Source organism: Elaeis guineensis, chromosome 7, assembly GCF_000442705.2.
Source record: "Elaeis guineensis isolate ETL-2024a chromosome 7, EG11, whole genome shotgun sequence".
NCBI classification, from domain to species: domain Eukaryota; kingdom Viridiplantae; phylum Streptophyta; class Magnoliopsida; order Arecales; family Arecaceae; genus Elaeis; species Elaeis guineensis.
This window is the reverse complement of record NC_025999.2, coordinates 59842296-59864227: the sequence shown is the minus strand read 5'-3', so window position 1 is coordinate 59864227 and position 21932 is coordinate 59842296. Positions and strand designations below refer to the sequence as shown.

At 35.1% G+C, this 21932-nt stretch overlaps 1 protein-coding gene across 2 annotated transcripts; it reads left to right on the top strand.

The window, feature by feature from the left end:
- The first annotated feature begins 14241 nt into the window (after positions 1-14241).
- On the top strand, positions 14242-21107 carry LOC105049021 (auxin response factor 2A). 2 transcript variants are annotated; one of them, XM_010928556.4, is made up of 15 exons: positions 14242-14742; positions 14838-14950; positions 15100-15195; positions 15306-15362; positions 15483-15638; positions 15763-15847; positions 16281-16371; positions 16461-16625; positions 16810-16929; positions 17048-17123; positions 17201-17369; positions 17482-18449; positions 19491-19681; positions 19809-20009; positions 20782-21107. In XM_010928556.4, exons 1-14 carry the CDS (start codon positions 14589-14591, stop codon positions 19981-19983), a joined length of 2616 nt encoding a protein of 871 aa, XP_010926858.2. In that variant the 5' UTR covers positions 14242-14588; the 3' UTR covers positions 19984-20009; positions 20782-21107. The 2 variants fall into 2 exon arrangements, with proteins under 2 accessions (XP_010926858.2, XP_010926859.2); XM_010928557.4 differs by having other exon boundaries at positions 14342-14742; positions 19809-20004; positions 20782-21019.
- Positions 21108-21932: the final 825 nt, after the last annotated feature.

Here is a 21932-nt window from a genome sequence, read left to right as displayed (position 1 = left end):
CAGTGCATACATAAGCTACCAGAACATCAGTTGAAGATGAAGATTGCTATTAGAAAAGCAGAAACTGGGTTATAATCAATCCAACTAAAATAGTTTCTCGATAAAGTTGTTGCTTGCCTGATGTATGTGTGGAATTCAACTTAGATTGTCTCAAACTATGCACAAATTAACAAAAAACTATTTGATTTATGCAGGGAAAAATTTCGTTAACTTGTAGAAAATTTAAAGCCAGGATCTTGTAAATATAAAATATTTCCAATAAGTGATTTCATTATAATATTATTCTCATAATGGTCCATGATATTTTGGCCTTTATGCTGTTATGTGCATAGGGACTGTTTCTGTGAGCATGCTTATTAGGTAGATGAATAGGAGAAGTACATATTGGCTTCTAGGAAATAGATGCCTTTTCTCGTGGAATAGCATTATGTTTACCTCTTCCCAATATATACTTATTTCACTATAGAATACTTGTCTAATCTTTGTTGACCAGATACAATTTTTTTATATAAAAAAACCTATGATAATGGAACCAAAAGGAGTCACAGTTTTCTATGATTGTTAACCAACCATAGGATATTTGGCATTTTTTTAAGACTATTTTGTTCATTAATTGTTAAATGTTCTTTTGTAAATACTTTGATCGTTATTTGTAGATACTTCTAGCTATTAAATTTTCAATATTTTTGGAACATCTTATTACTCCTGAAAAAAGTAAGTCAGAAAAAAATGTCCAGCTTTCAAAGGGACAAAGTTTCAAGACAAAAAAAAGGTAAAGGCAAGGCTGATGATGATAATAGTGAGCAAGAAGTTTATAAGAAACTATGCCATTTTTGTTACACATTGTAAGGAATTTGTAAGGGTTGGGTAGAGACCAAGTACCCATTTCACAAAAGATGGGCGGGATTTGTTAGTGAAAAGGTTTAATAAAGAGGCCAAGAAAAATTATGATAGGATCCAATTGAAAAATTATGGAGATAATGTGGAGGAGTGGCACTTTAGTGGATAAAGAAGTCGGATTAGGTTGGGATCATGCAAAGCAAACTATGGATGCTCCGGATAATTGGTGGGAAGCGAAAATTAGGGTACTTGTATGCATTTTGATTTATATATTTATCTTCATTGTTTACATAAAAATGAATGTTTCTAATAGTGTGTAGAAAAATCTAGATCGATCAAATTACAAGGTCAAAGAGCTTGAAATATTTTTTTTGAATTGGATGAGTTGAACAGGGATATAGTAGCCACTAGGGGCAACTTTGGCTCCAAGTTTGGGGATCTCACTTAGACATTAGAAAATGCTGCAAGTGAGGAGGTTGGAGATAATAATAGACATGAGGGTACACCAGAATTGGAACATCACTTCTGATTTGGATGGTAGGGGTACATCACCGATGATCCCAATTAGTAATAGAATAGAGGAGGCAAAAGGATCAGCTCCCAATTAGTAATAGAATAGAGGAGGCAAAAGGATCAGCTCCCAAGGGTAGAAAACGAGGACCTTTGATTACTTTGAGGTGTTTGCTCTTATTGCTAGAGTTGATACAATACACATGATTATTTCTCTTGCTGCACATAATTGTTGAAAAATATTTCAAATAGATGTGAAATCTGCTTTCTTTAATGATATAATAGAAAAGAAAGTTTATGTTAAACATCCCCCAAGCTATGTGAAGAAAGGAGAAGAAAATAAAGTTTATAGGTTGAAGAAGACTTTGTATAGATCGAAGCAAGCACCTAGAGTATGGTAGATGCATATCGACTCATATTTTATTGAGTATAGATTTAGTAGATGTTCTTATGATCTTGCTTTATATATTAATCTAATTCACAAGGTGATATTATGTATTTATATTTGGATGACTTTATTTATATTGGTAATAATTTGAAGTTGATGATAGAATTTAGGAAGGCTATGATAGCTTAGTTTGAGATCCTAGATAATGGTTTGATGTTTTATTATCATGGCATTGGGGTGGCTCAAACAGATGATGGTGTATTTATTTTGCAAAAAAAGTATGCTAGTGATATTTTAGAGAGATTCAAGATGGAATCATGCAAGCCAATTTTAACTCTAATTGAAGAAAGTTTAAAGTTGGTAAAAGATGGAATAGGTGAATTGGTAGATACTATAAAGTTTAAAATAGTTTAATTATTAAAATGGTCCTTGAGATTAAGGGCTAAAGTTATTTCAGTCCCCAACCCTTGAAAAGTTTCAATTGAATCCCTAACTTAAGGGATTGAATCCATTTTAGTCATTACCATCGGTATTCTGCTGCTAATCAAACGAAACTTGATATGTGGCTTTGGACGATACTAAAAGGTCTAAGACACAGCACAGAGAATCAGTCAGGAGGGAATGTGCCACATCATTATATTGTTGGGGGGAAATTTTTTACCAAAATAAAGAGAGGAGAAACTCTGATTTGAGAGAGAATAAAGCTCCTGCAAGAGAAAAAATAAGGGATTGAGAGAGAAAGAGGAGTTACCTGGTCTTCAAAGATGGAAGCTCATAATATGGTCATCCCCATCTATTTTTATGAGGAAGTGTATCATTAAAGACTTCATGGACAGAGGTCAATCCAGGGAGGAGATTTTTCGGATGCAAGAGCTATGAGATAAGTTAGCTATCTTTTTTTCTCTTTCTTTCTTCTTTCATTAGCTAATTAAATCCTGTATTCTTTCTTTATTTGATGCACAAAGCATTTGACCTCCTTATTTTCTTTTTGATTCCAGCAATTTGGTGTATATGGGTTTTTTTTTTTTTTTGATATAACCCTCCAGGTCATTATAGGGCTACTATGAAAAATTAAGAGAATAGAGATAAAAAATACAGTCGAAAGAAGAAGGGAAAGATGCTTCAAACTATATTATTTTTTTTGGATTTGCACCAGCCGCTTTGTGTGTTCTGTGGTCTCTCTTCTTATTTGCCTAGCTAGAACAAAAAATTATCATGGACTGTGATGGCAATAAACACCAATGGTTGCCTGGGGCTTATGCCTTTTTTGTGTGGTTTAAACTAGTGTAGATGACATTACAATATTTATGATGGAGAGGATTATCTTTTATGTACTTCAGTTAGGATAATGCTGATTACAATTGTAATAATGGCCCTGTAATGACTACAAAAATCTGTAATGAATTGTTATTATTTATGTTTTGGAATAGTGCCTTTTTTGTTTAATCTCTTTTTTGTTATGTATCATTAAGTAGCAGATTAGATATGGACTATTATGATAACAAGCTACTGATAAATTCTGTATAGCATAGCATTTCAATTGCGATAGTTTTTAAGTTTTGATGACCATCGCAGAGTAGGCATATAACTTGACCATGTAAGGCAAGTCTATGCTATGAAAGCCTTATAGAATCCACATGACAGTTGAACGTACCAATGAATCTTGTACAAAATATTTTGTTGCTACATTCATATAATCTAACCATGTAAGGCAAATCCATTCAGCAATAGAAGGTTACTCTTTTTTGAATCATGTTTGGCAAGATAAGGCAAATCTCAATCACATATACTAGAGGAAAAATCAATTACTGATACATGAATTTGTCTGAATAGAATATTCCATTTGCAACATTGTTATTAACTCCAAAACAGATAATGTTGCATAATATTGCTAGTGTATAATAAAAACTATTTGGAATTGTAGTACAAATATTAGGATTATTAATCACTTGTTCTAAAAAGCTATGATACAAGTAAAAAAAATTACTTTAATTAATTTTTGTAAGAAGAGAATGGTATACAAAAAAGTAATTCAGTTATATATCAAAAATTTAATTAAGTGTCAGTCTGTACAATTTGATACCAATATTTATACAAGAAAAGACTACAACATATAATATGTGGCTATGGTTACATTGCTACTAACAAGGACTTCTACCCACAAATCAAAAAACAAAATACCCTCCACACCCTCAACTAGATATATCCTCTTGCACTGCAATATTACTTAGTTCTAGCAAATTGGATTGCAGTGGGTTTATTTGTATTGGAATACACTCCAATGATTGTCTGGCTTTGTCGTATACTTGAGATTGCTGTGGGTTCAGACAGTTGATGTGGACTGACTTGGTGCTGAATATAATATTTATTATATTAGGTATGGTAGATGGTATAGCTCTATTTGTTTGTGATGTTTAATATTGGCTAGAGCCCTAAAATGCAAAGTAGAAGCAATTAAATTAACAAATATGGGATATATAAGAGGACAAATGAAAGATAAAACAAAGGATTACAATAAGGATATGGGTAAGCTCACATCAAGCATCTATCTCACGGATCATTGATGAGAGCCCTTGAATATATGATGAATTCCTTCCATACATAGTCTTTTTTGTAACTTTTATTTCAAAAAATATGATGTATAAATTGAAATTACAAATGATATTCAGTTAAGTAAAAATTATATTATTGGATCATCTTCATTAATAAATTGTTGCATCTACATTTCCTCTTATTGGTCTACTTGATGGACCAAGTAATGGTTGATCTACATTGCTTTCACAATCCTTTTATCCTTCAATTCAAGAAAGAAGCCATGTATTAAAATAAACATTCTGCTTAAAAAGGACATTGTATCATTATACTTAAGAATATAGGTTACTTTTATTGTTGTATTAGACTCTCTTGAGCTACTTGGTTGACTAGCTAATAGTGGTTCTAAGTTCCTACTAATCTCTTTTTTATATGTTCTTTTATTATATCCTTCTCCACCACATTATCAGCAACATAGTTTGAAGCTCTTTTTGAGCTTGGTTAGATTTTTTGGCTCATTTGCCTCCTTCGTTCTTCATATTTTTGGCCCTTTTGGTGTCTTCTTAAGAACATTAGGAGGTTGTATTTCTCCCATAATAGATTTTTGTTATAGCTTAGGACATTAATTGGGTTAATAATTGAGTCACATATTTTTAGATAGGTGTCCTTAAAATAGCCATGAACATAAGCCTCAGGTTCCTCTCTATTATCCTAAATTGCTTTCACAATAATATGCACATGAGCCCCACTCAAGGCTCACTTCCTACAGTTGCAAGAATGCTCTCTCCGATCAACTACAAAACCATCTAAGTTATTTAGACAACTTATCCTAATTTTTGGACCCTCCGAAGAGCTAGGCCAACACCTAATAGATTGGTCCTTATTCTTCTTCAACATCTTTTGAATTTTGAGACAAATTTCTCCTTTGAATCTCATCATTTTATTCCTCTTGTTCATGATTTTATTCATTATTTTACTTCTTATACTCAAGCATTGTGAAAATGACTTTTCTATCACATCTAAAATAAACTTGTTGAAGGCTTTATATAGATTGTTCAGCAATATGTCACACTTAGAATATGTGCTAAACTACGATCTTGACCAAAGAAAAGGTGACTTATCTTGAAGCCACTTATAAGCATCCCTATATAACTCCTTCAGCTTGTCCATCTTCTCCTCAAAGTTCTCCACATACATTGCTCTAGTATAGTTCCACAAAACATCCTTCAACCCCTTTCCTAGATGCTTTGCCTTGAAGCTGGAGTATAGATGTTTGATACGGAAGCTATGTTTACTCTATGGGCAAAGCTCTTCAAATGCTGGTACCAATCCTTAGCATATGATGTATGTGCATGTTAGATTGAAAGTAAACATAGTTAATGACAAATGAAAAAAATGAGAACAAGATATCTAATACCTTCTGTCGATAAGATATCTAGGTCCAATGATGTTGATTTTTCATTCTCAAGACTTTTGCCAGCAACTTCAAAAATTATGCCCAAGAATCTCTGCTTTTAATTTCAACTGCAACATATATAATGGGGTATATGTAATCATTTGTATCTATCCCTATAGTAGATAACAACTAACCCCCATATCTATCCTTGAGGAAACAACCACCAATATCAACCAGCGGTCCTCGGCCAGCAAGAAAATCTTTTTTACAAGCATCAAGACAAATACAGATTTTTTTAAAAATTAACATGTCTAGCTTAGTAGTAGTGGTTGTTTTAGGATTTGTCCTTCTAAGTTTAGCTACATAATCACCAAACCTCTTATATTGCACCTTAAAATTAGCCTCTAGTAAGTCTAGTACTTGGCTTTTAGCCCTTCAAAACTTACTTTTAGGTACTGAGATGTTATAGTTCTTCTTAATAGCATCTTCAAATGAACTCATAAATCACTTGGGATCTGACTTAAATCTGTTCAAATATTTATGTGTAAGAATCTTTGAACTCATTCTTTTATGGTATGGGATTTATTGTGGTTATGCTCATTAACATAACTTTTTGCTTGATATGTAGGATTCCTAGGAGTGTTGCTTACAAAAATTAATCATGGACAGTCATCTTTGCACTTCGCATAAACTCTTCTTTTGACATTTTTAATAAATTTGTACATGTTTTTTAAAATATATTCATTACTTGCTATTTTGATCTAGTCTTTATTGCTGAATTTCATCCCAACCATAAAGTTAGGATCACTCATATCACTATTTCTAAACTCAGGTTAGTTCTATCCACCAATGCCATCATCATCGTTTGAACTACCAATATTATTAAGGTCCTTTGAATCCTTATAAAAAGAGTCTTTCTCATTATCATTATTAACTATATTGATTTAACATCGAAACAGACTTGGCTCTCTGGATTTTTCTTTTTGCTTCCCTTTATCTCTCTCAATCCTTAGGTCCACATTTTCTTCAAATTCTAAATCATCATTTATGGAGCCATAGTCATTATCATCAAAATCAAATTCATCATCTTTAATGCTTGAATCTTGTGGCACTCCATCATTAATATCTGAATCCTTTGGTACTCTATGATCCATCCTCAAGTCCATTTGCACTACATCATCAATGCCCAAATCTTTTTGCACTCCATTATCCCTAGATATCTGCTCCAAATATACTTCAATCTCCTTACTTCTAGTGAGATGCTTTATCATTTCTATAACATCTTGATCACACTTAAAAGATTTTAACTCATCATCCAAAGTTTTTGTTGGTTCTCTCCAATAATAATTTGAGTCATAAATCCACAGTATCCTAACTTCTCTACCGTGTCATTAATTTCAAGTGTAGATATTGCATCTACATTACAATAGTCATAATAGTCAACCTTTCTGTTAACTATATTTTATTTGGCACTTGAACAAAATGACCATTATGATGTAAAATCACTGTGAAATAGTCAGGATCATCTACCATACACAAAACATAGATAGTATAATCATGTAAAAAATAATGATACATGTACTACATTAGAAGCAGACCAATTTTAAAAAGATATAAATAATGTGTGTGAGCTTAATATAGTCTAATCATATTTAAAGAGATAAATATGCAAAGGAGGTAGTAATTAAGCAGCTAGTGATTGTAAAAGTAAGATAGAATATCAATTTATCTTAGACTCTGTGAAAGAAGCTTTAATAGATTTGGAACTCAGGTTACTCATCTCATTCAGACTGAAAGTTAGACAAAGCATAGATAACAATAGCTCATTTAGGATTTTTTATCTTGAAAGTAGCTTTTCTTATTTGTCCTTTCTGAAACAAAAATTGGCAATAATTTTTGTGCCGGGTCCCCACACTATCTTCATAAACAAATATGTCTCCATGTACCAACATAATTCACTTGATAAAAATAGAGCAAATAAAAATAAAAAATAAAGTGGCCATTCTCTATAGATATAATGTTGGTATTCACAACTCATATATCATCCAAATATCAAATACCAATTAAGTGACATAGTAAAAAAATAGTAATCAACTTCACTGGCATAGTAACAATAGAACAAATTAAAAAACACATAAATACATTCATAGTAGAGAAAATATGGGCATTACTTTTACCATATCGAGGAATCGATAGTATAGACATGAAATTATGCAATACAACCTCCTTTTTTTCAGGTATTTCTTTGTTTACTTCACTGACACACCTTCACTTTTTAGCAGGTAATCTACTATATTTACTTTACTGACACACCTTCACTTTTTAGCAGGTTACTATGTCCTTCCTTTCCTGCTCATCGATTAGTAAAGACAAATCTTGAATTCAAGTAGTATTTGAATGGAGGAATTGAATTAGAAATCGAGAATTTGAACTTTTTTATTTTTCATTCTCAGTTTTAATTAACACATGAACCCTAAAATCCCAAATCGTTCAGGCTTCCCTCCAACCACATGCTGACATGGCATATTCCCTCTCAATTTACTCTCTCTGCCATGTCTTCAACCTATAAGTGCTATAAAATTGCCAAATCATAAAGGAATACTGATGGTAATGACTAAAATAAATTCAATCTCTTAAGTCATAGATTTAATTAAAACTTTTTAAAGGTTGGGGCTAAAATAATTTTAGCTTCAAGCCTCATGAACCATTTTAGTAATTAAGCCATTGTAAAAGATTGATAGAAAGTTTAAGGTATTTGACTTTCACTATCCCTGATATTATATATAGTGTTCGAATTATAAGTAGATTTATGGAGACTCCACATCAATCCCACTTGCAAGCAACAAAATGTATTTTAAGATATATCAAAGGTATGCAAAGTGATTGTATTTTTATTCATGTGCTAATAGTATGGAACTTATTGGATATACAGATAGTGATTGGATAGATAATATTAAAAAGAGGAAAAGTGCATCGAGTTATGGTTTCTATCTTGGGTCAGAAATATTTTTTTAGTTATCAAAGAAGCAACAAGTGATTGCTTTTTCTACAGTTGAGGCAAAGTATATGTATAGTGGCAACGAGTAAGGCTATTCAAGTGGTATGGACGTATGGTTGAATAAAATGCTTAGAGAGTTGCAACATCATCAAGACAGGCCTACAAGAATATTTTATAATAACAAGGTTGCAATTATATTAACAAAAAAATATGTTTCATGGTCTAGCAAGCATATTGATATCAAGTTTTATTGCATTCGAGAAGCAGTTAAAGAAAAGGATATCATTGTTTTGTTCATCTAGAGATCAAATTGCAGATATTTTTACAAAATTATTCAAAGTAGATATTTTTTTGAAACTTAAGAAGATGATTGGTATGATTAAGGTTGAAGAACTTGATTTAATAGGGGCAATACAGAAGTTAGTAAACCAAGTTTTAAAAAATATTTATTTTGTTTTTCTATTGGTTGCTGTTTGGTGTTTTAAGTGGTGTATTACATGAGATCATATAGCCCTTGATTTCCTTATTATAAAAGGACTGGTGGTTATGATGTTTGGGTTTTTTTAATGAAAAAAATGGAGTGCTCTGAACTGCCATCTTTTTCTCAAAAAAGCCCCTGCTATGTCTGTGTGTTTTGATTTTGAGTATTTGTGTGGTCAAATAATTAAATTAATTTTGATCTTCAACGGGTATTCATCAGGATAAGTTAAGCAAACTAAGGACGGAGATAAAGCCGTTTGAGTTTGAGAGTATTTAGTGATAATTTGTGATAGGATACCCATAGTAGTATAGATAAACAAGGAAAATGTTTGACTACTATAATGGTACCTTTTGAGTTGAAATTGCAAAATAGTGGTCTGATGCGTTTGGTTACATTTTTTGATTTTTAATTTTTAAAAAAATATTTTTATTTTATTATTAAATAAAAATAAAAAAATAAAAAATTTGTTTGATAACTACGTTGCTATAAAATAAAGAGCAACATTTAGAGATGGCAAGTGAAAAGCTCGATGAAGGAGAAGGGTTCGAGAAGGGAGGGAGAAGGAGGTGAAGAGGTGAAAAACTCGACGAGAAGGAAGGATCGGGGTTCTTTACTTTTTGATTTGACATTTTACATATGAGGAAGTAAAAAAAAAAAAAATAGAAAAATAAGTTTTGAAAAGTAAAAAATTTTTACTTTACATATAAAGTAATTATTTTAATTTTTTTGATTTTGATTTTTTATTTTTCATGATATTAGCAAACATTACTTTTTGATTTTTATTTTTAAAAAATAAAAAATAAAAAATATATTTTTTTAATGACTAACCAAATGTACCTTAATTTATTTGTGGCCTTTTATATTAGGTGCATGAGTTCTAATATAACAAGTAAGAGCCAGGTAATAAAATATATTATTATATGATTCCTTTATCACTCCCCTTTTTTTCTCCTCCCTTCTAGCATGTGTCACACCATGTTTTGCTGTTAATCTAAATCCATAGAGGTTCTGCATTCCCCAGCATGTCTCAGATCTAGATTCCTCTATTTCTTCTTCTTCTTTTTTTTTTTTTTGGTTTCTAGTCTCCAATTGTTTTCTAAGGATTATCCATATGTCCAATTGCTTTTAGTCTCCAATTGTTCTCCAACTGTTTTGTAAGTATTACTTGTGTAATCCCTATGACATTATAGGGATTATATAAGTTGCATCAACTTTGACTTTGTGTTTCCTTATAGAACTTAACAAGACATTTTCACGAAAGTCTGCTCGAGGTGCGGTGCTATATATTAACAATATCTTTAGTACCAAGTAATAGCTGATTTGCAAGATCTGCATCTCCAACTTCTAACTTGGAGCTAGCATAATGATGCTGAAAGATGTCAAGCTTCATGAGAGCAACCATAATCTAGTTCAGTATCCCGGATGGCAATGCAGCCAAGCGAACTACTTTGCTAAAATAAATAATAATGGATAGAATTTAGATCACTCCTTGGCAAGATACCCTGACTGTTCCTTGATGGGGACATGAGATGATGCATTGGTCATCATGTTGTGGTTATGGTTGGTGCATGCAACTTAGTTGACCAACTAGAAAAGAATATGGAATGTGTCAACCATAGTTGCCATCTGGGCTGTATCACATTAACACACATGGACTGGCATAAAGCATGTGCCAAAGAAAGCGGCAGTAACACAAATCCATGAGTTTCTAAGGTCAGGTTCCTTGAATCTCTAGGATTTTTCCTTTTTGACCATGTTGATATGCTTATTTTTTTACCAGCTCAACTAATAACCCCTCCCGAGATGCGCAAGTTAATTGGTTCATAGAGTAACAACAACCAGTTCATCATCTCAGTTTAATAATATGAAACATATTTTTTTAATAAAAAAATACATACTTGGTGCTGTAGTCTTCTAAATACACCGTACATATATATATATCTTGAATTTTTTTTTATACTCAAACACATGTGAGTCCCTAAAATAGTGTTGGAACGAGAAAGAATATTAAAGACGGAAGCGCCTTTCCTATACTTGTAACATCTTAAATAGATAATGTCCCAACAAATCCATTGCCTATACTTGCAAATCCACAAGATGCTTCACGTCATTTTCATGAGTAATTAAATTTTTGCATGCACGCGGTGCACATCTGTTTAACCAGATATGCTTCCAATCTATATCTAGTCTTGGAGTAGTCTCCAATTTAGTGTTTAAGAGAGAGAAAAAAAAAAATAATAACAAAAAGATGTGCATCCAACAAAATCAAAGTGCTTTGGGCAATTGGAGACAAAATACCATGCTGTTTGCATCAATATGAATAGTGAAGCTAGCCAAAGCCTTTGTTTCGGCATCACACATACATAAAAACCTATCATTTTCTTTATTAAATATAAAAACTTGTTATCGAAGCATGACTTTGAACAGCAAATCAACTCTCTTGCCTGGTCAGAAGATATGCATATGATAATTACTTGGAGACCGAATACGGAGGGAAGCGGTTATATTTTTTGCTCGGAACAGAATTCATCTTTTTTCATATGAATCTGTTTGATTGAGAATGCTTCCAACTTTATCATTTATCCATATGTATAGATCTCAAAGTGATCTAGATGTGATTCAATGATGGATTTGGACGGAAGAGGGTGACTCCTCCTCTCATATAAAGAACATAATCCTCATCCAAATTGTCACACTCACGATCTGAGATCATGAGCCGAGGATCATGGCAACCGCTGCATACTTATGAAGAACTCTCTCTCTATAAGTATGCAGAGCATCTCATCACGATATTGATACATCACAGTGAAAAAAATTAAATAATTATTATTCAATTTTAATTGAAATAACTAAGTCAAATGTCTTACATCCAATAAAATTTTATTAAAAATAAAATAATAAATTAAAATTCAATGAAGTTGACAATGCTAAATCTCGCCTGTAAAAGTTCTGTCCCAAAATTAATACCTACGCTCGCACTTAATTATCTGAATCTAAAAAAATTAAAAAGAGAAATAATGAGATAGACAGTCCAGTAAGTAACAAATATCTCAACTAGACATTTCAGATATTACATAATATTCAATAAAAATGCTGTGAATAAATATAAGAATATATTTCATACTAATTCAATGCAAATCCAATCTTTTCAAATATTTATAAACAATATAATCATAAATCCGATTCAAATCAAAATACTTATAACTCAACAGTCATGACTATGACCAATGTTTAACCCCTATTGACGAGATCCACTGAATACCAGCGCATAATCCCCACTGTAGGGTCCACTAAATACCAGCGCACAATCCCCACTGGCAGGATCCACTGAGTACCAATATATAATCCTCATTGACAGGATCCATTGATTACCAATGTATAATCCCTATTAGTGGGGTCCACTGAAATATAGTTAGACTGAGAGCATAAATTCGATCCGTATCAAAACACTTTTGTATCATAACATATCATAATTTTCACTGAATATATGCATAATCAATAAATCATAGTATTTCAGAATCACTTTTCGTTTGAAACATAATTTCATAAATCATGCATAATTTCAAAGAATGATTGTTTGCTTTCAAAATAAATATGAAATATCTCGAGAAGATAATTTATTATTTATTTTTCACAAAACACTAAATGAGCAGATCGATTAACCTTTAGGAGATTCTTCAGTGCCTATTATTCAAAATTATATTTTTATATTAATTTTAATTCAAAATTAGATGTAAACAAATTTTAAATCAAAACCTCACTTAAAATTGGATCCTTCACTAATCTCGATCAAAATCGTCAAAAAAAAAAGTCCTTCACTGGACAAATCTTAGAAAAATAACTTCGAGAGAGAGAAATCCATCAAGAGAGAGAATCAATCTAGAGAGAGAAAGTTCAATATTTTAGAGAGAGAAAGTAAAGATTCAGACTGAAAGGAGAAAGAGAAGAGAGAGAAACTCTTTTATTTTTTTAGTTATTTTTTTCTTTTCTTTCTTTTTTTTTTTTCTTTTTTTTTCTCACAAAAAAATAGAGGACCGCACATCCTCCTTCTTTCCTCTTCTTACTTCATGGAATAGAGGAGCCCTTGCTCCCTTTGTTCCTGAACCAGGAGATATTCCCCCACCCAACAACCACCATGATGGGAGGGGCAGTCCTCAATGGTGACAATTGATCGGATTCGACAATTGGCGATGGCTTACGGTGATGGGAATCAAAGACGGAAGATAACATAGCAAATTTGAAAAAAACAAATGATTTTCACAAGATTTTCAACAGAAAAACTCAAAAAAATTTAAGATTAAAATCAGGAAAGATAGAGGGAATAAGAGAGAAGAGATTTATCTGATTTAGATGGGATTTTGAGCTAACTTTTGATGGCCAAATTAAAAACAAACCTACTGGAAAAATTGGAAGAAAAGAGGGAAGAAAACAGCGATTGTTTTGGAGATTTTTCGATGAGAAAAAAAATTAAAGATTTAGACTTTTAAATAGACCCCAAATAGCAATATTTTAGAGTTTTACTTCATCTAAACTTCTTATGGATTTTAAGACTCCCAATCCGAAGAAGAAAAGAACTCACGTGTGTTCTCCTCTTTGTATGCGAATTTTCATTAGATATATTACACGTATTGATCCAATTTTTTTTATTTATTAATATTATTTTTTTAGTGGGTTTTGTTTTAAAATTTTAGGTATTACACAAATATCCATGTCCAACGTTTCTATTAGAGGAGGAGAGGAAGAAAAACATCACACTTCTCTTTGCTTTATTTATTTATTATTTGAGAGGGACGAGAGCATGCAATAAATAATAGGAGTAAGTTGGGGTGCACGTATCAAAGAACTGCTTAAATTTTCGTAGGCAACTTTTTCATCACGTGCATTACGACTTTTCAATAATCGTTATTATTGTTGTAAACTTGCTATCATAAGGTCCTTAATTAAAACCCTGCCGACTAATTCCAGGACGGTGCGCCGCCTGCCTCCCCTCCCCAGACGACTCAAGAGAGAGAAAAAAAAAAAAAAAGAGGAAAATGCCCCGGTCTGGAAGGCTAAAACCCGAACCAACGGTTGCCAGACATTTTTCGACTCGTGGTCTGATGCCTCCGGGTTCCCGTCACCCCCCAAGTTCACCACGCTGCCAAAAGTCGACCTACAGGATTCGGTCTCTCCCCGCGTCTCTCCGTCGGCCACCTCTTTCTTCTGATCAGGAGACAGAAAGCGAGGGAGGGGGAGAGAGTGAGAGAGAGGAGAGAAATCTGGAGGCTTCGAATGAGAGATCGAAGCGATTTCTAGGGTTTTGGGGGGGTTCCAGAGAGAAATCATTGAATTAGGCCTTGTTCTCGGGTCTAATTTCGTCGGATTAGGTTTCAGAAGGCGATTGAGCGGTGGAATTCGTTGGATTTTGGGGCGTGGATGAGCGATCTCCGGCGTTGGCCGTGAGATGGCGTCTTCGGAGGTGACCAGGGGGAACGGAAGTAATGGAAGGGGGGAGAGCTTCTCCTCCGTGTGCAGCGAGTCCGGCGCCGCCGCCGCCGCCGCCGCCGCCGCGAGGACCGTGGCCTCCGCTGCTTCTGCCGCTGCCGCCGCCGGGAGAGGTAGGGCTTTCCAGCCGTAGGAGATGGGGATTTGGTTTCTTTTCTTGTAGGGATTCTTACTCATGAATTCGTTTGCTTCTTCTTCTCTGTTTCAGATGCGGAGAACGCGCTTTATACTGAGCTCTGGCTCGCGTGTGCTGGGCCGCTGGTGACGATTCCTCGCGAGGGGGAGAGGGTCTTCTATTTCCCCCAAGGTCATATAGAGCAGGTAGCTCCTTTTCCTCTCGAATTCCTCTAATTTCTCCAGCTAAAGTCTTGATTTTTAGGGGTTTCTCTCTTTTTATCCTCTTAGAATTGTTTTGGGATTTTTCTTCTTCAACTCTAAATTCGAAGTACTGATTTCATGTGGGGACTTAGGTGGAGGCTTCTACAAATCAGTTGGCCGACAAGAAGATGAAAATCTATGACCTGCCGCCCAAAATCCTTTGCCGAGTGATCAACGTCCAGCTGAAGGTACAACTTCTAAATCCCTTTCTGTTTTTTTGTTAGAGAAGTAGGGTTTGTCGGGTTTTTTTTTTTTTTTCCTCTCCTTTAATTGAGCTTTCTTATATCGTGTTGGATAGGCTGAGCCAGAGACGGATGAGGTCTTTGCTCAGGTGACGCTGTTCCCCGAGGCAAATGTAAGAATTTGACATCTTGGTGCTTTCATACTTCTTGTTTTGGCTTCTTTTTGGCGTTGGAGCTGTGGAAATAGAGCACCTTTGTGAAATTTTTTTGGTATTATGTGTTGTTTCTGTCAGCAAGATGAGACCGCAGTGGAGAAGGAGACTTTGCCACCTCCACCACCTAGGCCTCATGTGCACTCTTTCTGCAAGACTTTGACTGCATCTGACACGAGCACCCATGGCGGGTTCTCTGTGTTAAGGAGGCATGCCGACGAATGCCTTCCTCCATTGGTGAGGATGTGAAACATTTGCTTGAGCCATTTACTTTCATTGTTTCTTAATTAAGTCTTTGTTTTTTGGGTTAGGTCTTTGCCAAGTTGTTTGATTTGTTCTATTCTCTGTCTTTTTCCATTAGGATATGCGCTTGCAACCTCCAACACAGGAGCTGGTGGCGAAGGATTTGCATGGGGTTGAATGGCGCTTCCGCCACATCTTTCGTGGTAAGTACTTTTGTCGCTGAATCTTTAAAATTTTGGGTACTTGGTGCGTTGGAGTGTGATTGGGATGCCTTTTAGTGAGGAGGTGCTTTGGGGTCACCACCAACATTTCAGGGATCAACTATTTTCTAGGTTTGTGGTGATATGTTAATATGATAATGGAGATAGGACATCAATATGGGATTCATGTAAGAACATTTCTTTTGTTGAAAAATTAAGAGTCAAAGCACTATTGCAATTTCATGGTGACACTTTATTAAGGTAATAGAGTGCGAATGCACTGTTTGAGTGCTGGCCTTGCACGAGCTGGTAAGTGGCTGAGTCAAGCTGTTTGATTTTAAGGGAAGCCTTGTCATGTTCCTTTTTGTTAAAATTGTCATGCTGTTCAGTTGCATTTTTTTTTACTTATTCATGACTGAGGTGCATATAATCTTAGGTCAACCAAGAAGACATCTGCTTCAGAGTGGATGGAGTGTCTTTGTTAGTTCCAAAAGGCTCGTTGCTGGGGATGCTTTTATCTTTCTAAGGTATGCTATCCTTCTTATCTGTGAATGTCCATGACAACATCTTATAATTGGTCATAAATTTGGCACTGAATTGTTTGTTTTGCGCTTAGGGGAGAACATGGTGAACTACGTGTTGGGGTGAGGCGGGCTATGAGACAACAAGCAAATGTTCCATCTTCAGTCATATCTAGCCACAGTATGCACCTTGGTGTCCTTGCTACAGCATGGCATGCTGTAACAACTGGAACAATGTTCACTGTTTACTACAAACCAAGGTGCGATCTGTATGTTTCAGCTGCTTTGTATGTTATGTTGATTCTAATATGGAAAACAAATTGTGTCACTGCTAAATATTGAATGACAAAATGGATATTTATATGTGAGTTTGAATTTCTTTAAAACTATCGTTGTCATTTTTATCAATTGTGTTTCCACTGATGACCGAGTCTGACAAAACAGGACAAGCCCATCTGAATTCATTGTTCCTTATGATCAATACATGGAATCTCTCAAGAACAACTATTCTATAGGGATGAGATTCAAGATGAGGTTTGAAGGTGAAGAGGCCCCAGAGCAGAGGTATCATCATCTTTTGTACCTTGGCAGTTGGTGCCACTGAACCTACATTATATCTTCCAAGTTATTGGAGCTTTTGATCATTTATCTCTTAGCTAATTGCTGCTTCTCTGTCTGGCAGATTTACTGGCACTATAGTTGGCACAGATGATGTTGACTCCAACAGCTGGCCTGGGTCAAAATGGAGATGCCTCAAGGTAATATCAAAAACCATATTCTTCTTATCTCAGAGTTCTCAAGCATGTTAATGTGGATGATTCTTTTGGAATTTTAGGTGCGGTGGGATGAGACCTCATTTGTTCCTCGTCCAGAGAGAGTTTCTCCTTGGAACATAGAACCTGCTCTGGCCCCTCCATTGAACCCCCTTCCAACACCTAGGACAAAGAGGCCTCGACCAAATGCCATGCCCTCCTCACCTGATTCATCTGTTCTTACAAAAGAAGGTAACAGTGTAATTATTGAAACTTAATTAATAAATCAAAATAATTGACCCCCGATGATCATTCTATTGTCTTGTTATTGATGGAACATTTTTTTCCATGCTAATGATTTTAGGTGCAATCAAAGTCACTGCAGATGCTTCCCAAGTTCATGGAGTTCCAAGGGTCTTGCAAGGCCAAGAAAACATGACCTTGAGAAGCAACTTAAGTGACAGTAATGATTCAGACACTGTTCAGAAGCCCCTCATGTGGCGTTCATCTCTTGATGAAGACAAAAATGATGATTCTTGTCAGAGAAGGTTGGGTTCAGACAACTGGATGCAAATTAATAGGCATGAAGCTGCCTACAAGGACATGCTATCTGGATTTCGACCTTTTGGCAACATGCATGGATTTGGCAAACATTTTATTGAACAAATTTCAACTGCTACAAATCCTTTGAAGAACCATTTTCAAGACCAGGAAGGCAGTATTAACTTGTGTTTGGACCAGTATTCTTTGATGCCTTCAAACTCTCCCTTCAATATGGAGTCAACACTTAGAATGTCTACACATGCTGCTGAGTCACCTTATCAGAAAGTTCGAAATGTTACATATGGTGAGTTGGAAGATTATTCTCTAGTGCAAGGTCATAGGGTCGAACAAAATCCTCCAAATTGGCCAGCTCATCGACAGTCAACTTCACAAAGTCAAAACTTTTCGCATCAAAGGGTCGTAAAACCTCAACCTTTGGTAGCAGCCCAGAATGAGGGAACAAGAACTAAAGAAAGTGGCAATTGCAAGCTCTTTGGTTTTCATCTCAACAGCAGTCCTGCTCCATCTGACCATGTAATGAGATCTGAACATTTAAAGCCACAGCTGAATGCCACCAATGACGTAGTGTCACATACTCAACCTACAGTAGCACAGAACCAATCACAGGCTTTCGAAGGTGACCATCATTCTAAGTTGCCCAATGGTACAAAATCAGTCACCACCGCTCCAGCAGCAACTGAGCGTGAGATGCATCATCAGCATTGCCCACAGACTCCTAAAGAAGTTCAGAGCAAGCTTCAGGGCAGCTCAAGTAGGAGCTGCACAAAGGTTCTCTCTCATTATTTATGCTTTATTCCAAGTTCAAACCAAATGCATTAATTTTTCTATGTATGTATATATTTACATAATATATGTATACATACATACATACATATATACACATATTTCGCTGATGTGCTTCTTTCGGTGTTATTTTGTTTAATGGATGACGTACAACTTTGGTGAAAGGCTGTTGGTAAAATATGGATATTACATTTTTACCTAAATATTACAAACTATGAGATGATGATTATCATGCTTTCATTCTCTCTCTCTCTCTCTCTCTCTCTCTATACATATATATATATATGCGCATGCACGCACACACACACATATATGCATATATGCATATATGCGTATATGTATGTATATATATTCATACATATACATGTGTGCATATATGCGTATATGTATATGTATGCACACGCGTGCACACACACATATGCGCATATGTGTTTGTGTGTGTGTGTATGTGTGTGTGTGTGCACACACACATACATATATGCGTATATGCGCATATGTATGCCTATATGCATGCATGCATGCATGTATGTATGTAAAAATATAGTTATATGCATATATTTTGCTGCTGTGCTTCTTTTGGTGTTATTTTTTTTAATGGATGACGTCCAACTTTGGTGAAAGACTGTTGGTAAAATATGGATATTACATTTTTATCTAAATATTGCAAACTATGAGATGACGATTATCATGCTTTCTTTCTACTCGAGTACAATGCTCCTTTTCTATGCAAAAGAAATCCCCACTTTCTTGACTTAGATTTTGTGCCATTTGTTATGTTCTTTTTTTCATTTTTGTTTAATTCTGTTAACCTATTTATCAGTATATTTCTATCCATTATCAACACTTCCACTTTTATTTGGCATTCAAGTGAGCGTCAATCATCTGTCAGAATTTGAGAAAATTATCATGCAGCTTTTGATATCCTAAGAGCTGTATTCTTTCCCTGCTTATTTTCTTCTAGTTTAAGAGTCTTGGAATTGATCTGCTTTACCTCTATGATAAACAAAGTGGTGATTTTTGTTCCAGGTCCACAAACAAGGAATTGCACTTGGAAGGTCTGTGGACCTTACAAAGTTCAATTGCTATGATGAATTGATTGCAGAGTTAGATCAGATGTTCGAATTTCATGGAGAATTGATGGCTCCAAACAAAAATTGGCTGATTGTATATACTGATGATGAGGGTGATATGATGCTTGTAGGAGATGACCCTTGGCTGTAAGCACTTATCCTCTTTCACGTTTATATCTATATCATTTGCCATGTTAATTTGTTATTCGAAGACTTGTGCATGTCCTGAGGACTCATGTACATAAACGTAACTGGAGTATTCTTGTGTAAGCAGAGAATTCTGTAGTATGGTCCGCAAGATTTATATATACACAAGAGAGGAGGTTCAGAAGATGAATCCAGGAACCCTGAACCCAAGAGCTGAAGGAATTGCAATTGTTATGGGAGGAAATACAGCTGCAAAAGAAAAAAAGGGCCCTTTGCCTACAACACCTAACTCAGAGAACTGATACAGCTACCTCCTAGAATTGGTAGGGTGAGTGCCTTCGTTTTCCTTTTTCCTTTTTCTTTTCCCTTCTTTTATACTGCTCATCTTCTCCATCTCCTTTACCAAAGTGTTTGGTGGTGATGAGATCCTTCTGAAAAAGATGCACAATGAACTCTATTCATTATTTATAACTAAAAAAATGCATTTTTACATGTGATGCTGTGGAAACTTATTTCTCTTGCTATGTTAAACTGAAACCAGGATCTTTTCTCAGTGGCATATCTTTCAAATTATAGAATTAAAGCAAGTAATGAATTGGATACTTAGGTAGAAATGCTGTTGTCAGTAAGCTTCTCTTTGCAGCCATTTGTTTTCTTTTAGTTATTTTTGGAAGATTTTGTTCTTTACGTGCATCTGATATACAAAATTTATTATTAAGCTGAAACTCCTTACTGCCACGTTGTTTATGAGACTCCATGTTGGTCATCTGTCCCATGCCACTATAACTGTTGCCATCAGAAAATAAATACACATCATTTACTGGAGTTTTTCGCTGCGGAAGACAAACAAAAGAGGTGCACCTCCCAAATTTTGAAGTTGTCCATCAAATTACATGAATTACTAAAAATATATCTTTAATCAGATTGGAGGAGCACAGTAATGCATACTATTTCTCATATGGCATTGCATGTGCCAAACTCAAGGTTGATGATAATGATAGGGCATGTGGAAACAGATTCTTCTGTTATGTGTATCTTTCCTTTAAGAAATTAAATAGAAAGAGACTCATCTTTTCATTTCTGCTTTTGGCTTTTTGTAGGTTTTTGAAACAGAGGTCAGGGAAAGAGAAGGATTCATGTAAAGCTTCTTCTTTGGTGGGGTCTAGCTGAATCACTTTTATGTCGCCAGTAACCCTATCTTATATTAGGCTAGGAGCCTTCCTTTATCTAATATATAGTTTTGAATGTGTTGTAATTTCTGCTTCAGAGATTTGTCCGTATGTTTTCTTCTTACCTCATACTGTTCAAAAAGATAAAGTGGCCACCCTTCTTTCCTGATCTGCCTTGTAAATATCTCCTTTAACTTGTCTCATTGTTAATTTTATTCTGCCGACCTAATAGTTCCGTGTCCTTGATTCAGACTGCAGATATCTTGTTACGCGCACCTTATGTATCTCTTTTCTATTAACACTTGCCTCATAATTCAAAAATTTAGTAGTGATGTAGAGAAGCACAGAGCTATTAGATAATGTATTATGTTGTTGTCTTTGGGTAGATCTTGCCAGTCTTGACCTCTTTCTGAATGCTGTTCCTTGTGTTCCTGGCAACAGAGCTTTGTATGCCAGCAGAGTGCCTTCTTAATGGTGAATTTGATTTTAGAATTTGTACTGGGGAATGGAGAAATAGAAGAGTATGTGAACTGACTTGATATAAACGATACTCCATGCACCCACATTTTAACAGCTAAACACATCATCCTCTTACGGACTCACTGACGTGTAGTTGTGGACTTGGTGATCTGAGGTGCCGGCTTCTGAGCTAGCTCCCTGGTGTAGTTATAGTGGAAGCACAGAATTCAGTATTTGTGACAGGGATGGCTATCCACAAGAAGTTACTGGGTCAAACCAACTCAGAAATGTGGATTAAGTTGGATCCTATTTTCACTTGAAACATCTTATGGGTTGTGTTGGTGCAAAAATCCGCTTGCGTCGGAGAAGCTGGAGTCGAGGAAGTCGCGGTCGCCATCGGGACCTGCAAAGAAAGTTTAAACCGGAGGTGGGGTTGCTCCGGCAAGATCCTCCGACGCTCAAGTCAGTTTTCTGCCTCAACAAGAATGGAGTGTTCGAACGGAGAATTTAGCAGAGTTTTTAGATAAAAAAGACGAGAGCTTATAGAATAACGTATATGGGGTCCCTTTTTATAGGTGGAGGGGGCAGTAGTCTGATAGCGACATCCGTAACCGTCTGGCAGT

Coding starts and splice junctions, on each gene's coding strand:
- LOC105049021 (XM_010928556.4), top strand. CDS start 14,589: ATGGCGTCTTCGGAGGTGACCAGGGGGAACGGAAGTAATGGAAGGGGG. Junction 15,363..15,482: donor CGCTGTTCCCCGAGGCAAAT/GTAAGAATTTGA, acceptor TGTTTCTGTCAG/CAAGATGAGACCGCAGTGGA. Junction 17,370..17,481: donor ATCTGTTCTTACAAAAGAAG/GTAACAGTGTAA, acceptor TAATGATTTTAG/GTGCAATCAAAGTCACTGCA.